Source organism: Saccopteryx bilineata, chromosome 4 (assembly GCF_036850765.1).
Source record: "Saccopteryx bilineata isolate mSacBil1 chromosome 4, mSacBil1_pri_phased_curated, whole genome shotgun sequence".
Lineage (NCBI taxonomy): Eukaryota > Metazoa > Chordata > Mammalia > Chiroptera > Emballonuridae > Saccopteryx > Saccopteryx bilineata.
In genome coordinates, this window is record NC_089493.1 from 65,716,011 (window position 1) to 65,733,461 (window position 17,451).

General features: G+C 37.0%; 1 protein-coding gene across 1 annotated transcript in view; it reads right to left on the minus strand.

Moving 5' to 3' along the window:
- The window catches only part of UNC13C (unc-13 homolog C), a 665,319-nt gene that overhangs the window by 273,211 nt on the left and 374,657 nt on the right, over positions 1–17,451 (minus strand). The window contains exon 16 of the mRNA XM_066276244.1: positions 11,781–11,909. Coding sequence (XP_066132341.1) covers positions 11,781–11,909 — 129 coding nt within the window. The remainder of the gene's footprint in view (positions 1–11,780; positions 11,910–17,451) is intronic.

The window sequence follows — 17,451 nt, forward strand, 5'->3', positions numbered from 1 at the left end:
TGTATCTAAAAAACTGAACTGTTTTCAGGCAATTCAATTTTCCTTTTTCTTCATTTCAGGACAGTTTTGTGTGTAAATCTTGAATAACCACCTAGTTCACCCAAGTTCAATGATGTCACACAATAGACTATGTGTCATGGTTGGTAACTGTAAAGCCAGTAGGCAGGGCCAGGGCCACTATCACAGCCGCCCGGCCCATGCAGGTTCGCATTGGATTCAGACAATCAGTAAAGAAACAAAGGAGCCAAAAACTGATGGGCCATAGTCTTTAATTCTAGCTTGCACCCGGCGGGCAAGTAAAAATACACACTGGGCTCCAAAACCCACTCACATTCAGTACTCACAAAGCTACAGACTTATTCGAGTTTCCTCGAATCAAAGGTTTCTAGCTCACCAGCCTTATTCTCCTCAGTTCCCCATCTCCTTCCTTATCCCAGATACAAACACTACACAAACTGGCATCTCACTCAGCACTCCGCCATCTTGGCTGCTTCTCCTGGCCACATGGCCTCTCTCTGCTCTCTGCTCTCTGCTCTGCTCCCTCTGCTCTCTCATGCTAATCATCCCAGGAACCAAGAGAGCAAGCTCTCATTCTGCCCCCATTTTATAGTGTAGATTCAAAACCTTTAATCCAATATACAAAACAGGGAAGTCTCTAATACAAAGTCACTTATCAGAGACATGATGGGATTGTACCACCCCACATCAAAATGGGTGGGAAAGGCTTAATCCCAAAACCAAGCCCCAGGCTACAAGGATTCTGCCTGCCTTTAGCCCACTCCCAACACACATTAATATCACCTGGGCAACAGCCTCCACGTGGGCAGCACCATCTTTAACAAAGTGAGCATAATATATTTTATCTGCCCAACAGTAACTATCAAGTACACACCCATTTAGCTTTCTCCTCTAGATCCTATTTTGTTTTCTTTTATACTGCATCAATTACACAAAAAGCTCATTTTCTCACATTTTTGTTTCCCAGTGATACGCAAAAGTCAAGCTTGGATTTCTAATTAGCATAAAATGACAAGAGTATTTATATTGACTTGACATACCTTTAGCCAAAATGAAAAAAAAAAACGCATGAAATTTTAATTTGCTTTTACATAAATGTATGGTTTCTGTCGAACTTTTTGATAAACTGAAAATAGCTTGATTTTTCTCTTACTTCTACATTCACTACAAGTTGTTCTGGAATCCCCAAATTGAAAGCCACGTTGACAAGATAAAACTTTCACCTTTCTATGTGTATTATACTTACTCAACATTCACTGTAGAACTAGAGCAAATTTTTCTAAATAAATTAATTTATCAAGAACATGCCAAGTTCTATTATAAAACGTAACTCAGTCAGATTACCCAAATAGCCTTTTACCTACTCTTCTTGCTTCTGGTCTCACCCCTCCAATCAGCTCTCTGTTCTACAGCCAGACCCATCTTTATTGAACACAAATCCAGTCATGTCACGCTCCCACTTAAAAACCTCAGTGACTACCTTTCCTTCAGAATTAATTTCAACTCTTTTACTTGACATACAAAACATTTGCTTTCCTCTTCAGCCTTATCTATCACCAGTGAAAGGAAACTGTTTGTAGCCCCCATAAGTTCACTAATGACAGTATTTCCTAGTATTTCTATATCTACCATTCCAGCAGTACATTTCCACATGGTCAAATACTGAAGATTAAACTTGATTTTAAAAAGTTATCTATATTTCATACTGATTGAATGCAGAATCCCCTCAGTCATTTATTTTTAAACAGAGTTAGATGTCGCTAGGTAATACCATAATAGCATAGTCAGCCTTACATGGCTTTTTAACGATAATCGAGGCAAGACAAAGATGATTTATTAAAAAAGGAAACATGTATTTTGTAAGAAAATGCTATTCCAAGAACAAGAGAAATTTGTATGTTAGCCACAGAATAGTCTACTGAAAGAATGGAAGCATCTGTCTGTGAGTTTGTATTGCCACCCCCACCTGCTTTTTCAGTGATTCTCTAAGTTACTCTCCTAAAAAAGTTTACATCTGCAATTTATCTATTTTTATAGCTTTGGAGTCTTGAAGTACATTTTTAATATGGGAGCTTGATAAAACCCCTTAATTTCTGCTTAATCTTTTAAAACTATTAGTGTACAAAACCTATGTAAAAATAGCACTAAAATTTAACTTTTTTTTTCGGATTTCAGGCAATAAGGTTAAAATGGAAGGAAATAATTTCATTTCTTAAGCTTAACTTAACAAGTACTTTCAAATTTAATATTTTATGAAAACAACTTAAAACAGAACTGTTATATATACTGTAAGAAGACAAAGACAAAAGTCTTTTTATAGTTCTCCAGGCTGAAGTTCAGAAAGAATCAGTAACAAAGCAAAAATATTATTGGTTGATTTACTTCTACACTCTAATTTATACTTAACTTTTATTTCTAAACTTGCAGTAAAACATTCTTCAACACAACATTCCATCCCATTTGACATCAAAATAAATAATTACTTCTAATACATAAGTGTTAATATTTATTTGTTCTGGAGCTTTGGTCTGAGAGGCAGGCTCCATGCTTATCACACTTCTGGAGGCTAACAAGATGCTCCCAGAAAATGTGGGTCAGGGGAAGCCCTCCTTGTGCTCTCTGGCCTCACTGCTGTTTGCTAATATCTCAGAAAGCAGCTTACACATTTGTCTTGAGCAGCTGTCACCCACGGGACACCTCCAGATCACCTAGTTTGGAGGTCAGTTAGACTACTGTTATTTGCATACTTCAAAAGCTTCTGGCTTCCAATCAAGCCTGGAACTAGTTGCTGAGTGAGAGTCCCTCCTTTTGGGTGCTTGCTGACAGGTCTTGTCACACCCTCAACAACTTGGAAATACCAAAAATAGAATAGGCTGCTTGGACAATCATAGATGTTTGAGAGACAATCTAGAGCTCTCTAGGTTTGAGAGACAATGTAGGCAGTAGCAAAGCTGAACGAAAAGGTTCATCTTCTACATGAGGATGCTCCTTCAAGGCATTGGATCTGATATTTTTCTGAAGAAAACATACAGAAGACCAACAGGTACATGAAAAGAAGCTCAGTATCACTGATCATCAGGGAAATGCAAATCAAGACTAAAATGATATATCACTTCACACCTGTCAGGGTGTTTATTATCAAAAAGACAAGAATAAGTATTGACAAGGATGTAGAGAAAAAAGAACTCCGTGCAGTGTTGCTGGGAATGTAAATTGGTATAGCTACTATTGAAAAACCACATGGAGGTTTCCCACAAAAAGGAAAACAGAACCACCATGTGATTCAGCAATTCTACATCTTGGTATTTATTTGAAAAAAAAATCTAAAACACTGATTAGAAAATATATATGGCCCTCCATGTTCATTGCAGCATTATTTACAATACCCAAGATATGAAAACAACCTAAGTGTACATCAGTAGATGAATAAAGAAGATGTTGGACGTATATACAATGAAATATTCCTCAGTCATAAAAAATAATGAAATATTGCCGGCCCTGGCTGGTTGGCTTAGCGGTAGAGTGTCGGCCTGGAGTGCTGGGGACCCGGGTTCGATTCCCGGCCAGGGCACATAGGAGAAGCACCCATTTGCTTCTCCACCCCCACCCCCTCCTTCCTCTCTGTCTCTCTCTTCCCCTCCTGCAGCCAAGGCTCCATTGGAGCAAAGATGGCCCGGGCGCTGGGGATGGCTCCTTGGCCTCTGCCCCAGGTGCTAGAGTGGCTCTGGTCGTGGCAGAGCGACGCCCCGGAGGGGCAGAGCATCGCCCCTGGTGGGCGTGCCAGGTGGATCCCGGTCGGGCACATGTGGGAGTCTGTCTGACTGTCTCTCCCTGTTTCCAGCTTCAGAAAAATCCAAAAAGAAAAAAAAGAAATATTGCCATTTGAGATGATGTGGATGGACAGGGAGGGTATTATGTTAAGTGAAACAGGCCAGTGAAAGATAAATACCATATGATTTTACTTATATGTGGAATCTAAAAAACAAAATAAATGAACAAACAAAATAGAAACAAACTCATACATACAGAAACAAACTGACAGTTGTTGGATGAGGGGGAATCAGGGTGGTAAAGGTGAACGGATTAAGGAGTAGAAATTGCCAGTTATAAAAACAGTCACAGAATATAAAGTACAGCCTAGGAAATATAGTCAATAATATTGTAATAAATATGTATGGTGTCAGATGATCACTTTGTAAGGTATACATATAAATGTTTAATCACTGTCACACATGAAACTAACATATTATGTCAAGTGTAACTGAAAAATATATTTTTAAATATTTTTGTATCAAAGTTCCATTAAGTAAGCAAATACTTATTGATTTCTGCTACTATATATGAGGCACATTGTCTTGTGCTATAAATTCAATAGTAAGACAAATAGAGTTTCGGCTTTCATTAAACTCAGTGTTTACCATGGGAATCACACAAGTAAAAAGGCATTTTAACACATGTTAAAAAAGAGAGGGTGCATTTGACCATATAATACAAGATGGCAAATCTGTATTATTTCTAGTAGAAATGGGAAGAGTAGAGAAAAGTTTACATTAGGGTCCAGGGCCCCTTATGAAAAGCCCTAGCTAGCCAGGTGGAACTTCAGGTGACCCAGCACCAGGGCAGTTCCATAACTCTCCACGTGAGCAATCCTGATTGATATCTTACCTTCGCATGACCCTCGGACATCCTGTCAGTTAGTCATCCTCCCATCACTTATCTGACTTAGTCTGCACCACCCCCTCCCCTTGTTTAACTGCCACACATAACAGAAATTTATGATGGAAAAACCCCTGCAACAGGAAATACCACCAATCTCAGTTCTACATAGGATGGGGCTTTTCATCGTCTCACTGCTGAAGCCACTAGGGTCTCAGCTCATCTGTTCACAGATGCACAAATAAATTTCTTGTAAAACTCAGCAGGCTTTGTGTGCCCTGCTTTTGGTGACCTAACAGAAAGGAGGGCATTCTTCTGTTCTTTAAGAGCACAGGCTGCAAGGTGCACACATAACTTCTGTGGGAAAATAGCTGTGAATTAGACTGTGGTCCTGAGATGAGTCTTTTGTGTGGACTTTGGAATGCCAGGTTCTGCAGGGGCAGAACGTTGCCCTTGCAAGCACTGGAAAGATCGTTTAAAGCAGGGGTCTCAAACTTGCGGCCCGCCCACCAATTTTGTGCGGCCCGCAGATTAATCCACGAAGTTTGATTAGTCTGCGGGCCGCACAAAATTGGTGGGCGGGCCGCACGGCTGCGAGTTTGAGACCCCTGGTTTAAAGGAAATCAGTTGATCCCTAGGGTCTTTTCCTTTCATACCTGAAAGACATTAGTTAATTACCCTTCTATGCATCTGAACCCAGGCTCTGTTAACTTACCTAATAAACAAAGAGACCAATAAATTTGATGAGGCTGCAGTGATCTAGGCTCTCAGTCCTAGAGTCTGGGAGTTCCCTGTACCCACTTTCTCTGTATGTTGTGTCTTGTATATGTTTTTCTTGAGTCCTGCAGCACCTTCCTTTCATGCATGGCCATGGCTGAGCTGGTCTTGGCAACTTCTACAACAAACATATTCATTGCACTATTATTTGTAAAAGTGATATACTGAAGTTGATGTGCAAAAAAGGTGGTGTATTAATGTGATAGGAAGCTGTAAAAAATCAATAAAGTGTACCTAAATGTATCAGCATAGGTTCTCAAAAAGGAGTATTGAGCTTAAAACTTTCAGACCTATCAAATAACATTTTGGCAGTCTGGTTCTGGAGTAGCACATATAACCATGCCACAATACTACTTTTTATCTGAGGTAGTATGTGAAAGATTGATAGAGATACAAATAGAACTGCATATGGGTAATAAACATATATAATAAATATACACAAAGATGAATCAGAATGCTAATATTAAATTATAATAGAGATGGCCTCAGAAGTAAGAGACAGGGGATTTAATTTGGGAGGAAAATGAAGAGTCTCTAAGTAAAAATATATGATTTTTCATGGATGAATCATGGGTAGGTAGGTGAAAAGACAAATGGGTAGATGGATAGACATGGATGGATGGATGCATAGGCAGATAGACAAATGTCCAGACAGATATTCAGTGCTATTAATGCTAGGCACTAGTGCTGGTCCTGAGGATACCTTAGGAAAAAATAATAATTAAAAAAAAAATAAAGGGCAAACAAATATACCTGAGACTGTTTTGTTTTGTCCTCTCCTGGAAGGTAATTTATATAAAAAGAAAATTTGTAATTTGAAGGTTGCTTTAAGAACATGGAATAATGCCAACAGAAATTAGTTGGATGATCTTAATTAATAATGATTATTACCAACCTAGAACACATCCATTTTATTAAGTCTATATAATGTCTCCCTATATTTGTGGGATGGGTAGAAAAGATATTTTAAACCTCCAAGGCACTAATTTTAAATAGAAAAATTGATCACTTTGATTATATTAAAATGAGAACTTATAAATGTATACTGTATCAAAGGTAAAAAATGATGATGGGTGCAAGAAATATTTGCTATGTCAAGGTTGACAAAAAACTAAGAAATGCTAGAATATTAACCAGAAAAAAAACCCAAGAGATTGTATTTTTTTAAAATTCACATAATAATAGACAATTTATAAAATGGTTACTGAAAAAGCTAATAAGCTTATGAGAAAATTCTCAGACTCATTATTAATTAATAAACTATAACTGTAAAAACATTGGTCTGGTTATAGTTTGAGCTCTTAGGTGTCTTTTTATGCAAGAGATCAATCATGTGTGTCCACATTGCCACATTTGGAGGTAAATGCCACTTCATGAGCATGCAGCCAGCCCCTAGAGACCACACTTCTATCTTATTTGTCCTTTAAATTTTATTTTATTTTATTTTGGTGAGATGAGGGAAGGCAGAAAGACAGACCCCTGCATATGCCCTGACCAGGATCACCTGGAAGCCCACTAGGGAGCGATGATTTATCCATCTGGGGCCATTGCTTCATTGCTCAGCAACTGAGCCATTTTTTAGCACTTGAGGCAGAAGCCACACAGCCATCCATGGTGCCTTAGGCCAACTCACTCAAACCAATGGAGCCATGGCTGTGGGAGGGGCAGAAGAGAGAGAGAGAGAGAGAGAGATGTAGGAAGGCAGGAGGGGAGGGGTGGAGAAGCAGATGGTTGCTTCTCCTGTGCGCCCTGACTGGGAATCAAACCCAGGACATCTACATGCCAGCTGATGGTCTAACACTGAGCTAACCAGCCAAGGTCATATCTTGTTCTGCTAACTGTGATTGTTGACATTCTCTAAAATCTAATTTCCATATTTATTCCAAGCACTATTTTCATCTGGTTCTTCAAAACCCCTTTGGAGAAAGTATACTTCCCCATTTAAATAATCAGAATTGCACTGTATCTAACAACCCTAAAATTCTTATTTTATTTTGGTTTCAGGCATTAAATCTTCTAGAGAAAACTCAGATAAATCAGAAGTAGCATGAATATTAAAAATATGTCCTAATGAAAAAAAATGGGACATGAAGAGGCTAAATGGCTCACCCAATGCCACAAAATTAGTAAGGAGTAGAGCCAGAATTTTAAAAAAGGGTTTTGATATCAGAGAACAAGTTTTACATCACAGGCTTGGAAGTGGAGTTGTTGAAAGAAACTAATTAACTAAGTGACATAATACTGGTTTTTTTTTTATCATATTTGATTTTTATTATTTTATCAACTCCATTCTGTGTGAGGCACAGCTTTGAATATTGGGACTACAGAGCTGAAACTCACAGCTTACTGGGAAAGATAAGCCAAAACAATATTATATTGTGTGCCTAATAAATTCAGCATAAGTGCACATATTATGAGCACTGAGGGAAGGAATATTTACTTCAGGTAGGAGAGGTCCCAAGGGCTTTCTGAACAGTTCAGATGAGCTAGAGTTAGCCATGAAGGGGGTTGGGAGGATGAAGCAACTTTAGACAGCTAAAGACAATGTAGAGAAAGGCACTAACAAGTTTAGTGTTCTGAGTCATAGAACGTAAGGTGGAAATGAGGCTGAAATGAGAAAAGATAGTCAGAGTTCAGAACTTAGAGGGCTTTTGGATAATGGCAAAGAATTTTACTTAATCTCATGAATGAATGGAGGTTATAGGGTTATAATATAGACATAAATATATATGAAATAAGTAGTTTTGGTGGCAGGTTCGGCATATATTTACAGGTCTGTTAGTTAAAATAAGCCAAGTTATGCTGTAGTATCACATCCCCATATCTCAGTGAGTTAATGCAATAATGGATTAATTTTTAAATATCCAGTCTAGAACAGGCTGGATAGCCCTTCTCCATCTGGGACCTATACCATCTGAAGTGTATCTCCTTCCAGGGAACTGAAGCACAAGAGAGCCAGAGGATACTACAGGATCTTTTTACTAGTTGGGGCTAGATGAAGCTTTCATCAACTGCTCCCACGCCTCCTCTCCTGAACATGACCCAGTAAAATTGCAAGAGGCTTTTACACGAGCACTGAGCATCTGCCTCGCAACAGAATACTCCTTTCTGTCATGTTTATAATAGGCCACACACTCCTATATGCTCTTACTGTTTGATAAAAATTGTTTATTCATTTACTCACTTCATAAAACCAATGCTTTTTTGAGCATCTATTGTGATCCAGGCACTGTCCTAGTATCAGGGGTTAGCATTGTTCATGTTACTTTCCTGTGGTAAACTCTTTGGCTCTCCATTCACATGATGATATGTGCAAGGGGTGCAGTAATAGGGTAAGTGGGGTGGAAGGTATAATATGGGACAATCCTATGTCTTTTTTTGTTTGTTTGTTTGTTTTTTGTATTTTTCTGAAGCTGGAAATGGGGAGAGACAGTCAGACAGACTCCCGCATGCGCCCGACCAGGATCCACCCGGCACGTCCACCAGAGGCGACGCTCTGCCCACCAGGGGGCGATGCTCTGCCCCTCCAGGGCATCGCTCTGCCGTGACCAGAGCCACTCTAGTGCCTGGGGCAGAGGCCAAGGAGTCATCCCCAGTGCCCGGGCCATCTTTGCTCCAATGGAGCCTTGCTGCGGGAGGGGAAGAGAGAGACAGAGAGGAAGGAGGGGGTGGAGAAGCAAATGGGCGCTTCTCCTATGTGCCCTGGCCGGGAATCGAACCTGGGTCCCCCGCATGCCAGGCCGACGCTCTACCGCTGAGCCAACCGGCCAGGCAGATCCTATGTCTTATATGTCGTTGGAAGGACTTTACATTTGACTGCCACTGAGGGACTTTAGAAGATTTTGTGCAAAAGAGTGGCCTAATTTGACTTCTTTTTAAAAAGGATCATTCTTGCTGCTCTGTTAAGAACAGAAATAAGGTGGTAATCTATTGGGCACTTATGCAGTAATATGTGAGCAATGATGGTGGCTCAGACCAGGGCCGAAGTATGGAGCTGGTGAAAAGTGGTCAATATTTAAATGTACTGTGAAGATATTTAATTTTGAAGGTACTATTATCAGAATTTGAGGGCAACTCCAGTATATAGTGTGAGAAAAAAGAAAAGGCCTTCACTTAAGCTCTCAGGAGAATAAAGTTGACATCAACTGAGGGGAAATGTACCTTAATCATTAAAATTGTTCTGAGATAGTTCCTGAAGGGCTCTAGGGATTATTAGTTTCTTAAACTATTCAGATCCAATGAATGTTCCTTTAGAATTTCAAATAAGAACAATGTTTACAAAAAAGTCTTTTTCTAAGATTTAAAGCTTAGCTCCAAACATTCCCCACAACTGATAAAATTTCATATAAAATTTATAGATCATTCTACAAGTTGGTTAGCAAATTACATATCCTTTTTGAAATTCAGCAAATATTAAGCTATATTAAATTCCTTTTGATGTAGCAATTTATTTACCTTTTGTTAGGAGCATGTTTGCTTATGGAAACTCCCCATATTTCTACATCTCTTATGTAAATAAAATTGTATGTTATTATTATTAATTATTATTATTATTATATTAGAAATACACTAAAGTATGCTACTTTACCTTGATTTGATTCATCCACTGGGTCTGAACTAGTAGAATGAGATCAGGTCTAAGTTGGATTTTGATGAAGGCAGAGAATGGGAGAAGAATATTTTAGGCATATAGGACAGGACACATAAATGCATGGAGGTAAGAGAGGATGGTGAATTCATGGAAATAATCGATTTTGAAGTCTATGTGAGGGATCAGTTTGGGTTTGGAGTTACAAGGAGTAGAAAATTGGGACTGGTAAGGACTGGTAAGATTAATTATAAGTTATATATGGTAAATTATATGGTATAAAAATTTTCAATTTTATATTTTAGGTAAAATGAAACAATGATGTGAAAATGTAGAAGACGAGTGAAAAAATACTTGTGGGAAGTAGATAAGAGGTGAAAAGAGATGAAGGAAATTAGCTAGAAAGTCAACCCATTGGTAGAGTATAAGTGAGAGACAATGTAATGCCTAGAAATCTCAGAGAATCAAGTTTTTAAACTAGAGCACACCTAACACAAATGACAAGCTAAAGTTACTAGCAATTATGTGGTTATAGATTATTTTGCTTAGACAATCACAAACATCAGGTTTACTTTTTTCTTCTATTAGGCTAAAAACTCAGTGCCCCTAGAAAGATTTAATATCACAAGAAACCTAGCTTGAAACCTAGGTTGGAATTGTCCCACTCACCTTCATCTAACATATGCTTTCTAGAATCTGACCCATTCAATTAACCAGAATGTTCCACACGTAACTGCACAATTTTTAATACATAGTGGAAAAACTGAATTCGTCAGGGAAGTAGGCAATAGATACGTGTTAAAAAGTCATCCCCTAACACAAGTTGTACAGAAGTAATAGCAATATATAAATCAGAGCATGCATCAGCAAACTTCAATACAACCAAATAATGCATATAAAAAGGAAATAATATATGAAACAACATAATCAATAGACAATTACTGTGCAGAACATATTTTAGAATTTTCTACAAATTAATAAGCAAGATACAAGCAAGGCAAGAGAAAAATCAGCAAAGAATTAATAGGCAATTCACAGAAAATAAAACTGAAGTATTCATGTAACACATATGAAGAAATGTTCAAACACCAATATAAAAAGTGTTCATCTCGAAGGAAGATGGAAAGGAAGAGAGGGGAATGAAATTTTGAAGAAGTGCAAAGTGAAATACCTTTTTTTAGGTAGCATTTAATACCTTTAAACAATAAAAAGCAGAACAAATATTGCTACATATTAACATTGGTTATCTAAGTGGTAAATCTATGCATGTTTGATTTATTTATTTTTTGTAGTTTTGAAATATTTCTTAATAAATTTATATAACATATGACATTTTTACCATTCCATTTTATAAAAATTTCTCCATCTCTCACTTTTCTGAAGTAAAATATATAATAAAAGAGGCAGTATGATTTAGGGGAAGAACATAAGAGCAGGAGTTAGAGTCCTAAATCTAGCCCCAAATCTGCCACTTGCCCACTGTGTGACCTTGAACAAATCACTTAATTCTTCTAAAACTGACTCCTCACCTGAAAAACTTAAACAATAATATCCACCTTTGCTAAAGTTGTAAGTGGTGAATTATCTCATGTATATAAAAGTGATGTTCAAATGTAAAAAAATATGTGAAAATTCTGAAAATCTCCAGTTAATGTGAAACTAAACAAATTTTTTCATTTATTATCATTCTGAACATATGGAAATTGACATTAGAAATAGAAAGACACGTGTCTCTTCTTACCGGGTCTATTAGCTGGAAATAGAGTTCATGGCAATTGTCAAAAATATACTTGTACGTAGAATCCAGGCAAGCTCTGACACAGTCCTTTACCACCATGCTGGCCTTTGGGGGGTTTTGCAGCTCCAGAACCTGACAGACAAATTATTCTCTTAAATAAGAAAAATAGAACATTGCAATCTAGTAAAAACAAGTCAAACAATTTGAATAAGTGCTTTTAGTTGATTTTTCCATCTTCAGGAAAAATGCGGTCTCAGAAATGTTTTAAATATTAGTATCTGCTTTAATGTTCTAATGTGACAACTCAGTGAAAATGTTCATAGTTGTAAATATTCAAATAGTAACACTTAAAGTGACTACAGCACTCATTCATTTATTTTATTCAATCATTCGACAAATATTTATCACCTATTATATGCCAGATAATGGTTACAGAATGAACAGAATTGTTACAAAATGAACAGAAATAAAAATATTTTTCCTAATGGAGTTAAATTCTAGTAGACAGTAAACAAAATGAATCAGTAAATTATAATATATTGCATGATGATGCATGTTGAAAAAAATAAGAAAACAGAGAAGAGGGGATAGGAAGTATTTCAGTAGAATAGAACTAATACAGAGGACAGTGAATATATATGAACTTAGAGAAGGTAATGGGAACAGGGAAAAACCATATATATACTATTATAAGAACCTTAACTTTGAACAAGGTGGGAAAAATTGGACTTTTTGAATAGAAGGGCAAAATGAACTTGACTTTTAAAAGGTTCCCTTAAGCTGCTTTAAGGTGGGCTATGGAAAAAGTAAAAAGACCAGTAATGGGAATAGTGCTATAATCCAGTCAAGAGAAGATAGTGCTTGGACTATAGTGGTAAGCTAGGAGCTGGCTGTTATAAGAAGTTTCTTTGGAAGGAAGAGCAGGATTTGCTGACATTGTATGATTGATGTGAGGGAAAGAGAGGAGTCAGGACCCTAAGATGTTAGCCTGAATAACTAGTATAGTGGAGGTGGTCTCAACTTAGATGGGTAAGGCTGTACTTGGGAGATCAGGAGCTCAGTTTCAGACAGGTTAAGATTGAGAGACTTGTTATGCATACTAGCACTGGTAGATTTCAAGCAGACATTTGGATATATAAATCTAGAGTAGTGGAAATTATTAACTTGTAGAAGAATTAAAAGAAATGAGACTAGATGGACATGGTTAGTGAAGGGAAGAGGTCCAAGAAATAAACCCTCGGTAATTATAGTCCCCTGACACCAGGCAATAGAGAAAAAACAAAGCAGTGAAGACTAGAGCAAAGCAGTGAAGACCAGAAAAGAGCAGCCAATGATATAGAAGGAAAACAAAGCAATAAGAAAAATCTAGAAACTAAAGAGTTTCCTAGAGGAAGAACTGTTGAAATAAATTAAGTGATACTGAACACTGTAGAATGAGGATCAAAATTGACCAGTAGATTTTGCAAAATGGTGGTCATTAATGACTTTGGTTTTTTTTTTTTTTTTGGTTGTTGTTGTTTCTTTCTTTCTTTTTTTTTTTTTTTTTGTATTTTTCTGAAGCTGGAAACTGGGAGAGACAGTCAGACAGACTTCCGCATGCGCCGACCGGGATCCACCCGGCGTGTCCACCAGGGGTGACGCTCTGCCGCGACCAGAGCCACTCTAGCGCCTGGGGCAGAGGCCAAGGAGCCATCCCCAGCGCCCGGGCCGTCTTTGCTCCAATGGAGCCTCGGCTGCGGGAGGGGAAGAGAGAGACAGAGAGGAAGGAGGGGGGGAGGTGGAGAAGCAAATGGGCGCTTCTTCTGTGTGCCCTGGCCGGGAATTGAACCTGGGTCCCCCGTATGCCAGGTCGACGTTCTACCGCTGAGCCAACCGGCCAGGGCGGTTGTTGTTGTTTCTTTAGTTAGTTATTGGGGATTTTGACAAGATCATTTTTGGTAAAGCAATGGTGTAAACATCTGACTGAAGTAGGTTAAAAAAATAAGGATTAATTTGAAAATCTATTATTGTTCAAATTTCAGTTCTCTCCAGATTGATCTATAGATTTAATGCAATCCCAATAAAAATTTTTAGTAAGAACTTAACATCACCTATACAATTCTAGGGGGGAAAAAAAGAAAAATGGTGAGGAACTCATACTATCTGATTTAAATATTTGCTAGAAGACTTCAGGAATCAGGACAGTATTGTAATAGTAAAAGTATAGACAACAGTATACAGAGTCCAGAAATAAACCCAAATATGGACAACTGCTGTTTTTTTTTATAATGGTGTAAATGGAATTCAATGAATAAAATATACTCCTTTTTAAAAATGGTGTTAGAACTATTGAACATATATATGCAAAAAAAAATTAACCTGAACCCATACCTCACAGCCTATTAATAATTCTCTAAATGAAAGAACAAAATATAAAAGGTAGACTAAAACTTTTAGAAAAAAAAAGAGACTCTCTTTGTGGCTTTGGTTTAAGCAAAAGCACTATTAATAACTATAAAATTGTTAAAGCAGACTTCATCAAAATTAAAAACTTTTGCTGATAAAAAATAAAAAGGTGAAGAGTAGACAGGGAGAAAATATTAGAAAATAAAGTAGCTGATAAAAAAGACTTGTATCTGAAGTATACAAAGAATTTCTAATATTCAAGAATAAGAAAATAACTGAATAAAAACTGGGCAAAATATTTTAATAGATTCTTCATAAATGAATCTCAGGTGGCAAATCAGATCAAGAAAGGATGACCAACAATATTAATAGAGAAAATTAATCACAATAAGATATTTCATTCCTATTAAAATGGTAAAAAAGGGACAAAAAAATCAAAACCGTGGAAAATACCAAGAGCCAAGAGCTCCACCACCAGCAGCAGAACAACTGGAGTTGGCATTCTCACACATCGCTGCTGAGAATGCAGAACTGTACAACTGCTTTGGAAATCAATTTGGCATTGCTTATAAACTTAAACATACATTTATCAAATGATCCAGGAACCTCACTCTTAGGCATTTACCCAAGGAAAGTGAACACTTGTGTTTGCACTAAAAACATATACACAAATATTTTTAACAGCTTTATTTGTTATTACTCTAAACTGGAAACAACCCAATGCCTGTAGTACATACCTAACAAAAAATCACTACTCCGCAAAGAAAAGAATAAACTGAAACACTCAACAAGATGGTTGAATAGCCAATGCATTATGCTATATATGATTTCATTTACATGATGTTCTGGAAAAGGCAAAACCATAGGGGGACAACAGATCAGTGGTCACCAGGGAATAGGCAAGGGATCGACACTAAAAAGGAGCAGCACAGGGGAATTTTGGAGGCTCATGGAACTACATCTTTACTGCAGAGGTTGTTTCACAACTACACATTTGTCAAAACTAATAGATCTATGCAACAGAAAGTGAGTTTTACTGTCTGTAATGAGGAAGAAAAGATAACAGGGGTGGAAATTTGTTTAAAGAATAATGGGAAAAAAGAAATAGAAAAGAATGTGAAGAGGACTATTTTGAGGAGTTTTGTTGTTCAAAGTGAAGAGAAATTAGGGTAGTAGCTGTAGAAGAAAGTAGAATCAAGCAATATGTTTAGATTGGAAATTAATAGCTTGTTTGATGATGGAGAATATCCAGTAGAGTTGGAAAATTTGATAATTCAGGTGAGTGAAGAGGATTGCTGAACCAACTCAAAAGAGGATACAATCAATTGGACAAGTGGAAGAGATGGCCTTTTCTAATACAGCTAATCAAGAGTAATAAAAGAGAGAAGGAAGAGTATATGGACAAAGATACAGGTAAGCAGGTAGATGGGGTGGGTGGTAAGAGCATGGGGTTGGAGCTTGAGGAATCTCTCCCATCTTTGCTCTTGTTTTTATAGTGGAATAGAAAGCAAAGTCATCAGCTGGAATTGAGGATGGAGCAGGAGGAGGTGCAAGTGTGAGGAGATTTTGTTTTCTATATGCTGCAAGGCTGATGGCTAAGGGATGGCAGATAGGTAGCACTTGGGCTGGTGCTCCAAGCCTCACTCTCATTCCCCCAGCCTCTCAGTGCCAACGACAAGCATCCCTATCATTCTCTACACACTGCTCCAGCAGCTGCCGCCAGAAGATCAGAATTGACATAAATTCTATTCATCTCAGGCATCCAATTTAATTGATTTTAAACCAAATGAATTTTAATTGAACTTAAAAGAATCTAAATAATCGCTGATATAGTAAGATTTTCTTTTCTGCCTCTCATAAATTACCCTTTTTAGTGCTCCTAATGAAAATATTATGGGTAACTAAAAATAAAAAAAAAATTCTGTACAAGAATTATCTGAATAAATGTCATCAAACTCTTTTTCCAAGAGCAAAAATTTTTAGCCCATAGCCTACCATGTAGATTTAGGAAAGTTTTGTGTCAGTTATTCAGCTAGCCAAATTATGATTGCAGAGAACTTGCTATTAAAGCAGAGGAGCTATAGCTAAAAAAAAAATGCCTACATAGTTTGGTAGGTAATAATTAAATACTGTATATTAATAGTTTAAGCAATCAAATATATTCTTCTGTAGACATTGCCAGTGCTAAAAACAGAAGTGACCACAATTGGGGTCATCTTAAGAGTCAGTTATTTTCCTGCAACAAAAAATTCAGCAAGACATCTGAGTTAAAACTAAGGTAAGAAGTAAACTTTATTTTCATTTAACATTCTTAGTATTTTTTTTGTAAGTGCCATGTCCACTTACTAGGGAGCTTTGTTTAAAATAGGTTTAACTTAAAACTAAATTTGAGCCAAATATGTTCAAATATATTGTGTCTAGGATAATTCTTTTTCAACACATCTTATGTTGGAAGATTCATTAAACTCAGACAAAAGCACCACAGCCTAATTGCTGAGGCTGAACAGTACTGATCATGAGAAGAGTAAACCTAAATCTTTTTACACAGTAAAGGAAACCATTAACACAACAAAAGTGTAACCTACTGAATGGGAGAAAATATTTGCAAAATGTTTGTCTGACAAGGAGTTTATTTCCAAAATATATAAAAACTCATACAACTCAATATAAAAAAACCCAACAACAATCCAATTAAAAATGGTGAGAGGACTTGAACAGTTTTCCAACAAAGACATACAAGTGACCAACAGGCATATGAAAAGTTGCTTAATTATATACTTCACTAATTATCAGGGAAATGCAAATCAAAACTATAATAAAGTACCATTTCACACCTGTCAGAATAGGTATGGTTAAAAAGACAAAAAATAACAAGTGCTGGCAAGGATGTAGAGAAAAGGAATCCTTATAACCTGTTGGTCAGAACGCAAACTGGTACTTCCAGTATGATAAAGAGTATGAAGGTTCCTTAAAGGATTAAAAATAGAACTATCATAATGACCCAGCAATTCCACTTCTGGATATTTATCTGAAGGAAAAAAAACCCACTAACTTGATACGACATGCACCTCTCTGTTCATTACAGCATTATTTACAGAAGCTAAGATACTGAAGAAACCTTTGTGTCCATGGGTAGATGAATGGATAAAGAAGATATTACACACACATACACACACACACAATGAAATATTACTCAGCTATAAAAAAGAATGAAAAATTGCCATTTTGAACAACACGGATGAACCTGGAAGATATTATGCTAAGTGAAATAAGACAGAGTAAGACAAAT